This window comes from Nelumbo nucifera, chromosome 3 (assembly GCF_055504915.1).
Source record: "Nelumbo nucifera cultivar China Antique chromosome 3, China Antique-T2T, whole genome shotgun sequence".
NCBI classification, from domain to species: Eukaryota; Viridiplantae; Streptophyta; class Magnoliopsida; order Proteales; family Nelumbonaceae; genus Nelumbo; species Nelumbo nucifera.
Window position 1 is genome coordinate 3,983,780 of NC_142651.1, and position 18,078 is coordinate 4,001,857.

Below are 18,078 nucleotides of genomic sequence, written 5' to 3' on the forward strand. Positions count from 1 at the left end.
AGCCTAAACAAGTAAACAGTAACTGGGATAACCCAGTTATCCAGATGACACGACTCAAGATTCAACCCACATTAACAGCGGTCCGAACAAGTCGATGAACATAACAAATAATTGTTTCAAAGTCAAGCATAAACGAGAAAAAACCAGGGATCATCTTCCCACGTTCAATTGCAGAAAAGAAAGAGTCCGATCCTCTCCAGAAATATTAAACCTAATTTAATCATTGAAAAACCTGATTAAATCTGGTGGCATTTGGTTCCATTGCAACAGAACACCAAGGGGCGCAGTTCCTGATAACAAGATGTAATAAATATTGGAAAGGAAGAACACAAAACAAGCAAGAAACCATGGAAAACTCCCCAATAATCTCACAAAGTCTAAAAAAACTAAACCGAATCAAGCAAACCGATTCTAGTCCCAGACATCCCAACCAAACATCTCCCAATCCCCCCAGGTCCCCCACTCCCCCACTCCCCAGGTGATCGTCCTCAAATTCAAGCATAGTTCAACCGGAAAATGTCATTCAGCACATAAAAGCTTCCCTGTGGGGTTGGCATCAAATGGAACATCTGCATGAAAACACAAGGAAAAAACGAAAACCGGTTAGAACAACAGAGGAAACAAAAGCAATGCCAAATACAAATGACAATCAGAGACTACTTTCCGGTTGAGAAAATTATAAAACGATTTGTTGCTATAGCCTACGAGCAAGACATGAACCAAAAAAAATTGCGAACAGTGTTTTGGACCATGTAACTAGGAAGAATGATGCAATGATAAAAACTCGGGCTAACACCACCAAAACACATTCTAAATTGGAGTCCAACAGCGATCACTTTTTTCTGAAATGATTAAAAGGTAGTTCATGATGCATCTGAACTGCTTTCAACCCTAACAATAAGCAGATATCCGGTGGTCATTTGGACCCATCCAAGACCACATTCTGGGGGTATGATAATCATATGGTCGAATGCTCTTGCACAAACGACTTTGTTTATAGAAGGGCTCTCTGGAAAACTAGTCACAAAAGACACTAAAGATGACTTTTATTGAATGAGACAGACTGTCAGAGGACAGCAAGCTCTGACGAGAATTTAGCTCCGGATAACCTCATTAACAGTTACATATATAATCAAAGAAAAAGGGAACAGGTTGTTGCAGCCTTATAGTCTTTACCATGAAACTAGATCATGATTCATGTAATGGGGTCTATAAATCGCAAAGGGCCATCAAAAAATGATAACTCTAGGTTTTACATACAACTCGAGTAAACTTGCATTTTTTCTTTACATATCCCAAATAGAATAACCATTAGGAAGAATTGTTTTGGAAAGATGAAAGGAAATTATGCAAACCCAGCAGTATAAGAGCAAAATTCTGTTGATTGTTAATTTCAATTAACAATTACAAATGCATAGTGCAAAAAAAAAAAAAAAACGGATGGTGATGGCACTAATATATTCACTTCAGATCTATACTACTACTAAAAGTGTAAATGCGAGTGTAAAACTTTAATTTGACTAAAACACTCCAATTTCTGAATTTGATCCCTCTTTAATTGTAAGGACAGAAATATAATTTAAAAAAAAAAAAGAAAAACACTTCTCCTCATTCAAATGATACAAGTACAGAAATGATACAATGGCCACTAAATTGTAAGTCCACCCCATGCATACCAGTACAGAAAGAATATATATGATTATGACTTTACTTGAATACATACACACTGTATAGTACACAACAAATGACCGAATTAAAACAACCACCACAAAATTAGCAATGGACAAAAGACCAATAGTTGTAGTATCTCTTGCATTGAGCAACACGCATGCGCTCAAATGATTGGGATAAGAATGAACTACATTCACTCATACAAATTTTCTAACATGAAGTTCAGAAGGGTGTAATTGAATCAAAATACCAGGACATTACATACATTTAGAAAGTAATCCATATGATTTTTGTATAGCCAGCTCAAAAAGGTGAGGGTGAGCCTTTGACTTTGTTGAGATGCATTGTATAGAAAATATTTCAGAAAAGGAGAAGGACACATCAACAAACTCAATTACAAATTTAGGATCTGATAAATGAACAAATAAGCTACCTATGAGATGTCAACTTTAAAGAAGGACGCATTTGTCTCACAAGTACCAGCATTGTTCTAGCATTTAATTTATTATAGTCCGTCCTGAAAGACTTCATAATACCACTACTGAAAACAAGAGGACTTGCCACAAGATGGGAAAAGTGGGAGAGCGAACTTACTACAACATCCCACAACTAAGTTGGGAATAAACAAGTTCACATTGTTTTCTTCAAGTATATATTTAAGGTGATATGCCTTCAGCCTTCCTGGAAAAAAAAATCAGCTATCCCCATGAAGTAAACAGTGTCCAAGCTTTTAAGAATGAGCCTCCACAAAACCAAAGCATAACCAGGAAAGATGAGAAAAATGGGAGAGGGAACCTACTACAACATCTCATGACTAAAGTTTGGGAATAAACAAGTTCCTGTTGTTTTTGTAAACTATACATACAAGGCAATAAGCCTTCCTGGAAACAAATCAGCCATCCTCATGAAGCTAACAGTGTCCAAACTTTAATGAATCAGCCTCCACCAAACCAACACATAACCAAGAAACTCATCGAGACTAACAAAATATATTGGCATGAAAGTTTATGGATTAGTTGAATGGAAATACCAAAAATATGCCAATACCAACAGCAACAGGTAAATTCACTTGCAGTGACAATAATAGTGAGGGCCGTTGATGGTCACAAGACTCACAACCTAATAGCAAACAGAGAGGTGGGATCCTTAGATTTGATATAGGGATTTAGGGGTTTGCTCCTACTGTGAGGCAATTATCCCAAGGTATGGTTAGGTACCTTCTCACACTTGCTTAGCATGAATTATGAAAATTGTACTTGTATGGTAGGGCAATTTTCCCCAGGGATAAGGGAATTGCCAGTCAAATGAGGCAGTAATTAAGGATATATGCAGCTGGATATAACTTTAAGCTAGAAAAAAAAATTAAGGAGTATCTGAAAGCACGAACATTCCAAAAAAACAACAAATATTCAAATAAATTCAAGAAATACCAAGAGTTAATCAAGAATGCGATAGAAATATCCGGGAAAGAACAATCAGATCTAAATGCAAGAACTAGAAGAGTAAGGTTAGACCTTATGGGGTAGAAGATAGAAGAATGAAATTAAAAACCCTTCAAGAACATCAATTCCTGAAAATTCTGTCTTTACTGCATAAATCGATAGGAGAAGAGGTCGACAGTCTTTTGTATGTTTTTCTAATCCTACTAATTTTAAGAAAATAAATGAGCAAAAATAACAACATATAGCAAATGCAGCAGCAATGAGATGAGAAGCTTGTGACAAACACTACTGAACCTGAATAAAGAAGAAACCGCAAATCTGACACGGAACATTAACAACTGTAAATATGCAACTCAAATGGAACAATAATGCCAAGGGCCAACGATTATTGGATGGAAAATAAATGGAGACAAACATATAAAAGTTATTGGTAGGAGAGAACCGGGAAGAATCCATATTACACAAAGAGCACAAATAATCTCCAAACCCCTACACAGTCAAGTCCAGTTTTGAATCAACCAAAAGATCAATCATTGATGGAAGTAGCAAAACGCATCAACCAAGACTTGATATGGACCATGATCAAGTTCGAAGGTCACAACTGTGAGGAGTACGCCAAGCAGAAGCAACAAAAATCAACCGAACAACTGCCATAACAATAAGGAACGCAGAAACTGCTATCCAGATCTAGTCAGATGAACTCCAAATCATCTCTACGTGATAAAAATCAATCAGAAACAATCAAGTTTCGTATTCAATCATCGGCAACAGATCGAGTATAAGATTCCCAAAATAAAACCCTAAAAACCCACAGAAGCATTTATGCGAAGCGAAAAGGATATCAGGAGACGCCACGATATATACCTGACTGAACTTGAGAGCGTGCTGTTCGCCGGCGAGCTGGAGATTGCCACTAACGAAGACGAGCATGCCGCCAGCAGGGCCAGAGGGCTGGCAGTCGACGGTGGTGATGCTGTGCTGGCACTGCTGGAAGGGGAGGCCGGTGAGGTGGGTTACAATGTTCTGAGCGCCCTGGATCTTCTGGCCCTCGAATGTGAGCATTGATCCCTCCTGATACAAGTTTGCCAGCCCTGCCCGGTTGGCATCGAATGTGGAGTAGTAATGCTCCACAAATGCCTTGGCTACAGAATCCGGATCCATCTTCGCCGTTAATCGTAATCCACGGCAGCTCACCCTCTTACACTCTTATACTCCCCTCTCTCTCTCTCTCTCTCTCTTTCTTATAGTCTTATAGGCTTTAGCTTTGGGTTTGCAGCTGCGGGCGGCCGGCACAAAGGGAAGAGACACAAGAAGGGATATTTTCTCTCTTTTTTTTTTGTACTTTCGTTATAAAAATTAAAAAAAAAAAAAAAAAAACGGTCATCGCCCCCCTAGTCTTCTCGGACGCGGACCTGCCCTCCCGGTTCCCCTAAACAGATTATAGACGTGTAGTTCGGTCTACAACTTATCAGTCGTACAGATTCAAGGAATGGCAAGATGTCTGTATGTAATGAGGCGATCGTTCAGGCATTCAGACCCAGACCTGTCCCTCAAATATATTATTATTATATAACTCTGCCTCTGCGCCTGGACTTGGAGGATCAAGACAAAGGGCGAGATTATTAATTAAAATACAAAGGGGGAAAAAATGCTAACCAGGGCGACTAGAACCTACGTTTGCAGTTTGGGCACTTGGAGGATTAATATGACCAATTAGAAAGGGTTTAATTATGAAAAGGTATCGCATTTTGGCTTTGGTCAGAAATAATTAAAAATAAATCGGGTCTTTTACACATGGTATCTAATCTTATATGAAACACATGTGACATTGTGATCCAATAACTCCACAGGTTTAAAGGGAGAATGATGATTCAGCACAGGGTCAAAATTTTTAGGCCCAAAGTACAATGGAGTGGGTGTCAGTTCGGAATTAATGTTAATTCATGGACGGACATTGATATATAGAATGGGGTTTTTGAATTGCCACTAACATACCATCCCCATTGTTATTGCGGCCAATTCCAAGTTGTTGAATGTTGATAGAGAATAATATCCAGATCAATGGTTTTAGACGAATCTGAATTTTATATTGGAGTCAAATTTGAAATAAGGGTACAAGCGATTTTTGCAGGAAGGGAAGGATGGGGAATGAATGGCCATCTCAAGTCTCAACTACGGGGGGTCATTGTTGGCAACGGAAGACCTCTTTCTCATTAGTAGTAAACAGTGATATACTTGGCAATGGTGTAGATCAAGCAAAAGGGGGAAAAAAAGACTCGTTCACGCTAATCAGAATTCAGAAATGCGTTGTGATAATGGCAGAGGCTCATGAGGCATTACAGTTTAAACAAGGCAGGCTAATCTATCCTTCAGGCTTCATCCAATTGAAGGCAAACTTCTCTAGGGGCCTACTGTTACTAGGAATAGCTCGGGGAGTTTGGATCTACTGTAAATGGTACACCAACAGCTACAGGTAGCAATGGCCAATGGCATAAATATAATATAACTAACTGGTGTTAAGATTCTCTAACAGGAGGCTTTCTTTTGGTCTTATGCTGACCTGTTCATTAACAGTTGGTTTGGTGCACCAGTCGTTTGCTGCCAATCTTACGATGGAACAAAAACATTCCAACACAATGATAGTCACATTTTTGGTAAACCATTCTTATTCATAACCTATCTCCCCTCCCCTCACCCAATGACATCCTCAAATATCAATTGCTTGATAACGATTCCATCATGGCTTTAAGAGGAAATCCGGCAAAATGAATGCTTTCATGAGATATCTATGAATCTGTCCTAGACTTCACACTCTTTTTTTCTAATTATTTTTATCAATTAATTATGATTTTATGTTTGGAGGTGACTTGGCATTTCGGTACTTAATCCCTCTTTTTTCATCAATCATATATCCAAACTTGTAAAGAACCAGGTTAAAAATACCTTACCATGTGTCCTTTTATATTACATTGAAAATTGAAACCTTGATGAAGGCTTGAACAGAACACAAAGGTGGGGCACACGGTTGAGATTTACATCATGGGATAGAACATGTGGCCAATCAATTGAGTTCCCTATCTGATGGATGCACAGTTTAGATGACCTGTCAACTTCTTCAACATGGAATTATGATCTACAAATTATTCGAGTCGTCAATGAAACAGGGGACCCCCTAGCCTCTAGATTGATCTGTCAACTTCTGTCTTTAATCTGCCAAGTGCCCAACTGTCATCCCACCTGCTACGTAAAGAAAAAAAAAAAGAAGAAAGCTCCAGGCACCTTTCAACTGTACTTATCCTAAATGCTAAGAACCGTCGTACATGTTAGAAATGCCTTATCTGTGTTCTAGACAGAACAAGGACTCTGCCATGTGGATACATCGGTGATGATATTTCGAAGCTGATCTATAAGAATCTTGAGATGTTTATGCTTATTCGCAACCTCCTACATTTGAAACAAAAAATGATCAAATGAGTGGACTATTATGCTCATGCATTAAGTATACTAATAAGGACAAAAATATAGATAGTACCAGCATACTTTAGCTACCCATTCAAAGGTTAAAAGATTGATGGCCGATGCAAAAATTGCAGAAAAGAATTGAGCAATGATCCATATGTACCAGAAAAGCCAGTTCAACACTTCAACTCATGCACTATTTCTAATTGGTAGTGAATAGTGATGCATATAAATATGTAAAGAACATAGGCGTCATTTGGGAGTACTTATTGGATAAATAAGTACTTATCCTAAAATGCGCTTACGAGTTTTTTTGAACAAGTGCTTCTTTCAAATGAGGGTACATGACACCGCCAAGATGGGCCAGAAATGCAATAAGCACTAAAAGAAAGCCAAATTTTGGAGCTTATTCAAAACGGACTTATTTCCCAAACCCATATAAATGATTATTGTGGCCCCGGCCTCAAATAAGTGCTTTTTCCAAATAAATGCTTAAAAATAAGCAGTCCCATTCGGGGGGGGTTAAAGGGCTGAAGGCATACTCTAGGCATAACACTGAAAGTAAAAGAGAATTTGATTAACAAGAATATACAGATACTAAAACATAAAATATAAAGAAGTTTTCAAATCCATATGCAAGCGCAAAATAAATGAAAATAATACAATATACAGAAATAAAATATAAAAATGATACATAAAATTGGCAAATTACAAAGAAGCAATTGACAAGCAACAAAATAAACAGAGAAGTACGGATTTACCCAATGCAGATTTCTGATTTACACTCCAGAGCTATAAACATTCAAAAGGACCACAACTCACACTCTATGCACCAATGCCCGCCCGTGAATTGGCATCAATTCCGAGCTGGCACCTACCCCGATGGTACTTTGAGCCTACAAATTCTGACCCTGGGCTGATCGGTCATTCTCCCTAAAATAAATAGGGTAAATTACAGATAAATACCCTGTACTTTGGGGGTAGTACCACTAAGGTACCCCGAACTTTCGACTGCAACACCTAGGTACCCTGAACTTTCAGAAATAGACACTTAGGTCCACCTCGTTAGTATTCCATCAGTTAAACATTTTATAATACCAAAATTACCCTTCTCGTGTATTTTTGGACTGTTTTGCCAATAAAGATGAAATAAATTCACAAGACTTAAGCCACCAACTGCATCGATCTATTTTAAGTTTGATGCAAAATAACTTGGCCCAACAAAAATGGCTCAATCTGGGTTTGATTCATTTGTCACTGTGTCAAATTCTCTTATGAATATGTACTGCAAATATAGACAATTTGATCAAGCTTTTGAGATCTTTAAGAACTTAAGTAGCCCGGATATTGTTTCTTGAACACAATTCTTTCAGGTTTCCATGAAAGTCAGGATGCGCTAAGATTCACTGTTCAAATGCATCAAACTGGGCTCTCCTTTGATGCTGTGACTTGTACTACTGTTCTTAACATTTGCTCAAATATTCAGGATTGTCTTCTAGGTTTTCAGTTTCATTCCCTTGTAATTAAATCTGGGCTTGACTCTGAAACATTTGTTGGGAATGCACTTATAACAATGTACTCAAGGTGGGGCTATCTAGAAGAGGCTAAGAGATTGTTTGATGGAATGCCCTAAAGGGATTTGGTTTCTTGGAATGCTCTACTTTCAAGCTATGTCCAGGAAGGAAATTATGGGGTAGAAGTGGTTTATACCTTTGTTGAGTTGGTAAAGGAAGCTATGGAGCTTGATCATGTCTCTTTTTCTAATGCTATTTCAGCTTGTGGCCATGAAAAAAGCTTGGAACTTGGGAGACAAATACATGGTCTCGTTTTGAGATTTGTGTATGGGACTCATGTTTCAGTTTGTAATGTTCTCATCTCAATGTATTCAAAGTGTGAGGTGGTTGAGGATGCTAATATGGTGTTTGAGAGCATGACTGAACGCAATGTAATTTCATGGATGACCATGATTTCTATAAATGAAAAAGATGCTATTTCTCTTCATTGATATGAGAAAAGATGGAGTTTATCCAAATGAAGTAACATTTGTTGGATTAATCCATGCTATATCAGTTGAGAATTTAGTAAAAGAAGGGAATACAATTCATGGATTTTGTATAAAAACTGGTTTTCTGTCTGAATTGAATGTTTCCAACAGTTTCATTACCATGTATTCTAAATTTGAGTCCATGAAGGAGTCAAAGAAGATCTTTGATGAGATTAGTTACAAAGAGACCATATCATGGAACGCTTTAATTTCTGGGTCTGCACAAAATGGATGTGTCAAGAAGCTTTACAAACATTCTCCTTAGCAATACTAGAATCCTATACAAATGAATTCACTTTTGGCGGTGTTTTAAGTGCAATTGGATCTGCTGAACCTGTATCACTGAGGCAAGGGTAACATTGCTATTCTTGCATAATCAAACTTAGGTTAAATACCAACCCAGTTGTATCTGGTGTGCTCCTTGATATGTATGCAAAGCGTGGGAACATTGAAGAGTCACAGAAAATATTCTGTGAATCACCTCAAACAAGCCAAGTTTCTTGGACTGCAATTATCTCTACTTATGCAAGAAGTTTTACAAACATTCTCCTTAGCAATACTAGAATCCTATCCAAATGAATTCACTTTTGGCGGTGTTTTAAGTGCAATTGGATCTGCTGAATCTGTATCATTGAGGCAAGGGTAATGTTGCTATTCTTGCATAATCAAACTTGGGTTAAATACCAACCCAGTTGTATCTGGTGTGCTCCTTGACATGTATGCAAAGCGTGGGAACATTGAAAAGTCACAGAAAATATTCTGTGAATCACCTCAAACAAGCCAAGTTTCTTGGACTGCATTTATCTCTGCTTATGCAAGGTATGGAGAATATGAATTAGTGATGGGTCTGTTTGAGGAAATGTGAAGAAAAGCAGTCCAACTAGATTAAATCACCTTTCTCTATATGTTCTAACTACCTGTGGCCGACATGGGATGGTAGATATGGGTTGTCAAGTATTTGATTCAATGGTCAAAGATCATCAAATTGAACCATCCCCTGAACATTATTCATGTGTTATGGATATGTTGGGCAGGACAGGGTGGCTCGATGAGGTAAGGAGTTTGTGCGTCAGATGTCAACAAAGCCAGGGTTATCTGCATTGCAGAGCTTACTTGGGGCTTGTAGGATTCATGGGGATGTCGAAATGGGTAAAAGGGATGCTGAGGCTTTAATGCAAATCGAACCCATGGAGTCAGGTTCAGAGATGGTTTCTTCCAAGGCGGCGGCAATGGTTTCTTCTCCCCCATGGCGGCAACTGTTTCTTCTCAAGCGGCAGCAACGATTTCTTCTACCCGCGGCGGCAATAGCTTCTTCTCCCCATGATGAGCAACAGTGGTGCCCAGACCGAATAGAACCCAACTTTTAATCAGGGTTATTTTGGTCTTTTAAAATTTATGATTTAAACAATTTAAAAAAATATATGGGCATTTCAGTAACTTTACAATAATCTGTAACGTGAGTTAACAGAAATGAACCTAAGTGTCTATTTCTAAAAGTTCGGGGTACCTAAGTGTTGCAGTCGAAAGTTCGGGGTACCTAACTGTTACTACCCCAAAGTACAGGGTACTTATCTGTAATTTACCCAAATAAATAAGATACAAATTGGTATATGCAGATTTAACAAAGATGTATGCATACTGATAAATTACAATTTATGAAGAAAATCAGAAACTATATAAACATGGAGATACATTGAGCAAAATATGTATGATTTTAGACACATAAAATTGGTATTACAATGACATGAACAAAACAAACTTTATCCAGGCATCTGATTGTTTGGAACCTCAGATGTACCAAATATTACAAGGCACGATTGAATGCTCCATGGAAGGAGCTTAGTTGTTGAAAGAACAGTCAGGAACCTATCAGGGTGACACAAACCTCTTAACATTAAGTGGCTGAACTGAATGATGTATTATGGTAATTGCCTTGTCTTTTACCGAATAAGATTTTAAGGAAGTTGTAAGATCCTTGATGTCTGAAGCTGAAGTTGGATCGATTGACTGTATGCTCCATGGAAGAAGCTCACATGTTTTGGAAAGATTACCAGGAATCTATTTGGGTGATGCAAACCTCTTACCAACTTAATAGCCTAACTTTGTCCAAGAATTCAGAGCAATGGAAAATTGCAAACAATACCAAAAAGAATAAGCCAGGATTAAACAATGATCTAATATTATCATGACAACAAAGAGGGAGCAAACCAGTAAGTACCTTTCTTAAACTGGTCGCTTTCTCTTCCAGTTTTTCGATTTCAGCTTGATCTGCGTGTGATTCAGAACTGCCATTGGTGAAACCCGCCTCATATGCTTTTGCCTAAGTTGAGATAATCCAAGATGACGGTATGTTATACACCACTAGGAACTCCACGAAGATTAAAAAAAATGAAAATTCAATGGTAAAAAAGAAAAAGAAATGGAAAACTTTGAGAGAAGTAAAGTTCATCAGAAACAGTAATTAATTGTTTGTTCTAAATGAAGGTTAACGATCTTGTAATCAAGTTTTTATGAATCGTGAGAGATTTAATGAGTTTCTTTATAATAGCTAGATTTGTTTTCTACTTGGCAATTCCTCAACTGCAATAACCAAAGCAACTAAAATGAAACGAAAGCCAATAGTATCTCGGAAGAAACAAAAATCAAAGGAATCTAGGGTTCTTGATTTACCTTCCGGGAGTTGGGAATTGCGGAAATAATAGAACGAAGAGAAGCAATGGAAGATTTGTAACGAAGACGAGCCTCTTCAAGAGCACCACTACCCATTTCTGAGTGATGAGACGAATCAGAAGCATCGCCGCTGGAAGAATGAGCTACGGGCCACAACGCTGGGTTACAGAGTTCGTCGTTCATGGATGAAAGGATCTGAAAGGCTGCTTCGATTGTGTCCTCTAAGTGCTTCAGCCCCTCCACCGCCAAATCCTGCGTGCTTTTTGTGTTTGATATCACGCCTTTCTCTTCCATCATCAAGTCCACTGACAGGAACCCTAATAATCTAATTTGAGGACAGCAGGGTTTTGGTCACAGAAGCCCCCTAATTTCAATGTCACTGGATTCGGAAACACCTCTGATTGCTCTTCTTTGTTCTTTCGAAACAAAAACCTGTCTGTCTGTACTCAGTAATCGATCCTCCTCAACCTCGAAGCGCTTGAAAAATCGAGCAAAACAAGTAAAAGAAAATTTACGTCGACAGCAGGGTTCGAACCTGCGCGGGCGAAGCCCAACAGATTTCAAGTCTGTCTCCTTAACCACTCGGACATATCGACGCTGATCAACCATTTAAGCAAACCTACAATCAAGTTAAAAGAACAGGCCAACCCGCTTAATCAAGGTCCGTACTTTTTTTTGGGCAACTTGCTGAAACCTACACGAAATTTTGATAATTTTAACCACCTCCCCAAAACTGTGACATAATTTTAAGTAGACTCTTTGGTAGAATTTTTTAAAAAAAATATGAAAATATCCAAAATATCCCTACGATTACTTTTTATAAAAATGTTTATTTTTCAATTTTTCTCTTCATAATAATCACAATCCCAAACCCTTCCAATCTCTTTTTCTGAAATTGATTCTTTTTCAAATTTATCCTTTCGTATCAACCACTCAAAGGTAAAATTATAACTTTAAATTCTCTTGTTTTTTATTATTCATAAAATTTATATTATTTTTTTTTAGAAACCAGCCTCAATAGCAATTATTTGGATATTTTGGCCATTTTCATACCACTTCTTAGAAGACTCTAGGAGAAGGGTCTACTTACAAACTGTATTAAAAAATTAAGGGAGGTGATTACAATTACTAAACTTCAAGGGAGGTTTTAGCCATTTGTCCTTTCTTTGTTTAAATAAAATACCAATATAAAAAAAAAAAAAAAAAAAAAAAAACAGACAGAAATCCGAGCCCTTGAGAAGGAAACTTCTTGTCATGAGATTTTAGCAATAATAACAAGTTAAAACTTAGTTTGATAATATAAGATTAATAAAAAATAAACAAAAATGCAAGAAAATTAAGAGATCCTTCCTTATATATTACTAAATATATAATCGGTTCGAAACAGCATGAACTAATCTGACCCAATTATTAATTAATTGGAACGAACAACAAAATTAGAACCTCAGTTCGATTCTATAGGGTGGACCTGACCATTAATAGCCCTAAATAAAATCACCCCTCTTTGTAAAGATAAAAATAAAATAGATATTTAAATGAAATCTCTGAAATCTACTAGTAATATGTATTTGATTAGAAAGGCAGGTTTTATCTAAGAGTTCATAAGCTATTACAAAAAATCCAAAAAACAATCCATAGCTTATATAACTAAAAATCGGATCTTTGTTTTATCATTAAATAAAAAAAAATCCTATCCCAAATTTTTCCACCACCAGATCCCAAAAAGCTCGACTTAGAGTTAACACCTAGCGAAAGTCATAAATATTTCAATGGCCAACCACTTGAGACACACCCCCAATTCCCTAGCCCATAAATCTCTCTCATCCTACCCCTAATTAACCCCTGCCACCACACTTTTGCTTAAATTCACCTTTCGATCTTGTCATTTTCTCAAATAACCTCATTAAGAGCACTAGGTTCCTTGTACTATGATCTCCCTCGCTTTCGCAAAATATGATGATATCATCTACAAATTGTAGGTGGGATACCACAACTTCCTCCCTACCTATCCTTCATCCTTTGATAATTCCCATTCATCAGCTTTGGAAATCAATCTACTAAGAACCTCAGCTATGAGGGTGAAGAGAAAGGATGATAACAGATCTCTCTAACTTATGTCCTTAAAAGCCCCAATGAAATCTCTAACCACCCCATTTTCCAAAATTTAATCTATGTTTTTTAAACAAATAATTTTTCATGTGAGACCTATTTGATAGTCACTTAGGCCATGTTTGGAAGTGCTTATATTAAAAATAAGTGTTTATTTGAATAAGAACTTGTTTGCATTTGCCACCAAACTTTTCCCAATGCTTATTTTAAAAAATAAGCACTTATTTCATATTTGGCGTTTGATGGTCTTTTTTCTCCAACAAACACATAAATAAGCACTTGTGACTCTTTTGTCCTTCATTTTCTTTCAAATTTTCAAAATATGCTGAGTTTTTCTCCTGGTTTTGCCTCAAACTTATGTACAACAATCAATCTGAAACATCAATCAATTTGACACACTAATCAATCTGAAACACCATGACCGTATGGTAATTGATCTGAAAACATCAGGTTCAATATCTTGTTTGTTTCCTCAAAGGAAGACATATTGGTCAAACCCCAATTGGACATCACAAAGAAAGTATAAGGATCCATTTGATTCGTAGTCAGAATCAGAATCAAAATCGAAATCCTTTGGAATTAGAATTGGAATGGTCCATTCCTATAGTATGTTTGGTTCGGACATGAATGAGAATGGAAATGGGAGTCAATAGGAATGGGATTTCATTCCCAAGGGAAGGGTAGGAAATGGCCATTCCCTTAAATGGGGGAATGTCATTCCAACAGAAATGAGAATGGAATTTTGATTCCATCCAACCAAATAGTTGGAATTGGAAAAGCCCATTCCGATTCCGATTCCAGACCCCTATTCCCACGAACCAAATGGGGTCTAAGAATTACAAGTGGCTTACCGAAAGACTAAGGGGCCATTTGGCAAAGTCTTTTTTGAAAGATCTTCTAGAAACTCTAACAGTCAAAAGATGTAGTGAGATTTTGTATTAAGATCTTGATAGCTTGAGGACCGTTTGGTTATGGTGTGTCTTTTTGTGTGTCTTTCCGTGCAAAGACAAGTTAAAAATAAAAACCAAAAAGCTCCATTTGAAGCTTCCAAAAAATCGCCCAAAATGGGCTTCATGCGTCTTTTAGGTGTGACGCCTTTTGGCGTTTAAGTCTTTTCTCAATCAAACAAAAAAAGACAAAATACATGTTGTTGGATTTCTAAAAAACCAATAGCCTGTACAAAAAGACATGCCAAATAGGGCGTAAATAACACCCCAAAATTTTGATTGAAATAGGGTTAAGAAAGATCTGCAATGTCTTGGTCGATCCGTCAAGAAATCCTGCTAAATAACGCCCCAAATTTTTTTTATTGAAATAGGATTAGGGTTTCGGATGGGAATAAAAGACAATAGAGGGAAATGACAAGGTTCCATGAAAGAAAAAGATCAATTGTAGAGATTCTGAGAGATGGAAAGTAGAGAGAATTTGGTAAGAGAAGGCTCAGGTGCGTAGTTCGAGACAAACGAGAAGCAGTTCTCACCATTAAAATTTAAATTAAATAATTCAAAATTCAAAGATTATTAATGAGGGATAAAATACAAAAACCTCCCAAAGTTTTTGACAATCATAAAAACCTTTCCTTTAATTTCATTTTAACAAAATCCTCCCTTTTTATTTTTAAAGAAGTTGACAAAAGCCTCCCTTCCGTCATTGATTCAAACTGGCCAAAAATATTAAAAAATACATCAATTTTTTCCAAATACTCATTTTACCCTAACAGCTACTACTAGGGCTTTGAGCAACAATAATAAGCTCTCTTTCTTCTTCCAAAGTAACCTTCCCATCATTTTCTCCTCAGAACGTCCCTAAAATCCACCTTCATCTCTACCAGATGCATTCAATCCACACAAAGAGCCACTGAATCGCAAAACCAAGATACCGGTGTTGTTAGCTGATGCAATGTCGTGGAAATTCTGGAAGAACGGGGCCTCCTTGAATCGATAACCAGCGAAAATCTTAAGTCAGCTTGTTCAAACCCTAATTTCAATCCATTGAAGGTCTATTCTGGTTTCGATCCCACTGCTGAAAGTTTACACTTGGGAAGCTTGCTTGGAATTATTTTACTGTCGTAGTTTCAGAGATGCCGTCACAAGGTTGTTACCTTGATCGACGGTGCAACTGATGAGATTAGGGACCCACCCATCTGGTAAAAGCAAGAACACAGCAAGCATTGTTAATACAATAACCAAAATTCTGGGTAGATGGGATGAAAATAGAAACTCGAAAGAGGGTTCTGAAGGAGAACCAGCTCTGAATGCGAATAATGAGAAAATCAATAACTCAGGTCTGGTCTTCATGATTCTTTTGTAATTTTGAATAATTATGATAGGTGGAAGGACATCAAATTTTTGGATTTTTTTTTCTAGCTAAAGTAGGTCAATTTGCAAGGGTGGGTACAATGATGGCCAAGGAGAGTGTTAAGAAGAGATTGGAATCTGAACAAGGAATGAGGTATACAGAGTTCACATATTGTTTGTTGCAGGTCTATGATTTCCTCCTATACGTGTTTGGGAATAAGGGGGTTAATGTTCAAATAGAGGGAAGTGATTAGTGGGGAAATATTACTGGTGAGACTGAACTTATCCGAAGATTCTTCAGGTGGATGGAGCTTTTGGTTTCATATTTCCTCTTCAATAAAAGAGTGATGGAATCAACTTTTGGAAGTTTGAGATGGAGCTATCTGGTTGTCTCCCTCAATGTCATCTCCTTACAAGTTTTGGAAGTTCAACCTGTAATTTTACAAAAGGGTAAAGTAGGTATTTAAAAAAAAAAGTTAATGCATGAGTTTAATGTTTTCCGTCTAGATCAATAAGAGGTTTTGTCAAAGTTTTTTAAATATTCAAGAGAGGATTTTGTTAAAATGAAACTTAAGGGGAGATTTTTTATGATTGTCATAAACTTAAGGGGAGGTTTTTATTGGGAAAATTTTCAATTAGCAACTTGTATTTTGGGCCTAGTGTCATTTTGGTCTCCGAATTTTAAAATGTGATAATTCAGTACCCAAATTTTTAAAACGTGTCAATCCCGTACTTACCGTTAAGTAGTTGTTAATCATCCGTTACGTGGCATTTGAAAAGGACACAAATGCTCTTTGAGTGTCATTTAATTTTCTTTATAAACCATTAGACCTGTTCATGGGCCGGGTGGTCCAACGGGCCGGCCCAGCCCCCAGACGGGCTTGAACACGGTTATAGGCCCATGGGCTTAAACTCGGGCCAAAAAGCCCAGTCCATAATAAATTCAAGCTAGGCTCGGGTTTTGTCAAAATAGCCCGGCCCAACCTAAACCTAGACCTAAAAAACCCTAATCGAATAGCCCCATCTTTTTATTATCTTTTTGCCTCTTTCCCTCTTCTTTTTCCAGTCGAACCCTTCTTCTCCAACCTCAACATCCTCCACACTCCACAGTGAGGCGGCGAACATACACCGGCAACAACGGTGAGTTTTCTCTCTCTCTCTCTCTCTCTGATGCGAAGTTGCGAACTGATGAGGGATCTTTGTCAAAGTGCGACAGTGAGTTCTCTCTCTCTCTCTCTCTCTCTCTCTCTCTTTGCGAAATTTATTAGGTCGGACTTCGGGCTTGGGCTCGGGCCCAAGTTATAGGCCCGTAGGTCGGGCTAGGCTCGGGTTCGGGCCTAGCATATTTTCATTAATGGGGACTAAAAGCCCGACCCGAGCCCGGCCCGACCCGGCCCATGAACAGGTCTATAAACCATCCAAACATTGACAAAAAATTAACTGTCCCAAATCCTTGCCTCTTTTCATGGTTTTCAAAACCGGACCAGACCAAATGGTCAGACTAGAAAAACTAGGAACCGGTCAGGTGATTGGTTCTATTTTACCCTAGAACCGTTATTTTGCCAAAAACCATTGATTTGGTTAGCAAACCGTTGACCCAAACGGTCAAACTGTTCGAACCGTCCAAAGGTTTTGGCTGTTTTTATTTTTTTTATTTTTTATCAGAAAGGGCCATCCGTTTGATTCGAACAATCAGATCATTTGACCCGGGAACCGGACCCCTGACCGGTTTAGTTTTAAAAACCTTGCCTCTTTTATTTAAAAAGGTTGGGGCCATGTCTCAATGGGCATTATGACCCTAACTTTCTTAAATAGAAAAGACAATGATTTAGAACTTTTAATTTTTTGTAAACGTTTGGATAGTTTATAATGAAAATTAAATGATATTTAAAAGACATTTGTGTATTGACACGTTTACCCAAAAGCTTATAACGTCTCTTTCGGAGATATGACCTCATTAAATTCGAGAGTTCTCTCCAACTCCAACTGGGTTGATGATGGGTTTGTCTTGTGTTAGGAGTCATGGATGAAAATAGGCTCGAAATGGAAAATGTTCGGCTGTTTGGTGGGGTGTCACCCGGCATGTCTGTGTCAGCTGAAACGCAGATATGGTTTTTGGGAAATGGAAGGAAAAGGCATTGATGGCGTTACCGGTGAAAAATCCGCCCATGCGGGGTGTCACGCAGTTATGCAAGTTTACAGCTTCACCTTAGACACGATCACATGAATGGTGTTACCGGTGAGAAATCCGGCCAAGTGGAGGGGAAATACTCAATGGATAAAAAACCTTATGATTTTACATTCGAAGGGCATAAATAAAATTATAAAAATTAAATTGGGACAGTTTTGATTAAGGTTTTAAAAATCGATACGGAAACAGAACTGT

General features: G+C 37.7%; 2 protein-coding genes, 1 non-coding gene and 3 pseudogenes across 4 annotated transcripts; 3 read left to right on the forward strand and 3 right to left on the reverse strand.

Moving 5' to 3' along the window:
* Nucleotides 1-195: 195 nt before the first annotated feature.
* Nucleotides 196-4,410, reverse strand: LOC104592864 (nuclear transport factor 2B). Its single transcript, XM_010252379.3, has 2 exons — nucleotides 3,978-4,410; nucleotides 196-569 (listed from the first exon to the last, which is right to left on the reverse strand). The coding sequence occupies exons 1-2, from the start codon at nucleotides 4,272-4,274 to the stop codon at nucleotides 495-497; spliced, it is 372 nt and encodes a 123-aa protein (XP_010250681.1). The 5' UTR covers nucleotides 4,275-4,410; the 3' UTR covers nucleotides 196-494.
* Nucleotides 4,411-5,967: 1,557 nt separating this feature from the next.
* Nucleotides 5,968-11,879, reverse strand: LOC104592866 (mediator of RNA polymerase II transcription subunit 30-like). 2 transcript variants are annotated; one of them, XM_010252381.3, is made up of 3 exons: nucleotides 11,287-11,876; nucleotides 10,835-10,936; nucleotides 5,968-6,557 (listed from the first exon to the last, which is right to left on the reverse strand). In XM_010252381.3, exons 1-3 carry the CDS (start codon nucleotides 11,581-11,583, stop codon nucleotides 6,459-6,461), a joined length of 498 nt encoding a protein of 165 aa, XP_010250683.1. In that variant the 5' UTR covers nucleotides 11,584-11,876; the 3' UTR covers nucleotides 5,968-6,458. The 2 variants fall into 2 exon arrangements, with proteins under 2 accessions (XP_010250683.1, XP_010250682.1); XM_010252380.3 differs by lacking the exon at nucleotides 5,968-6,557 and adding an exon at nucleotides 10,290-10,712 and having other exon boundaries at nucleotides 11,287-11,879.
* On the forward strand, nucleotides 7,799-8,973 carry LOC148800913 (pentatricopeptide repeat-containing protein At4g32430, mitochondrial pseudogene; annotated as a pseudogene).
* LOC148800914 (pentatricopeptide repeat-containing protein At4g32430, mitochondrial pseudogene) lies at nucleotides 9,047-10,136 on the forward strand (annotated as a pseudogene).
* On the reverse strand, nucleotides 11,801-11,882 carry TRNAS-UGA (transfer RNA serine (anticodon UGA)). Its single transcript has one exon. It is a non-coding gene; the product is annotated as a tRNA-Ser (tRNA).
* Nucleotides 11,883-15,191: 3,309 nt separating this feature from the next.
* Nucleotides 15,192-16,130, forward strand: LOC148800915 (tyrosine--tRNA ligase, chloroplastic/mitochondrial pseudogene; annotated as a pseudogene).
* The last annotated feature ends 1,948 nt before the right edge of the window (nucleotides 16,131-18,078 follow it).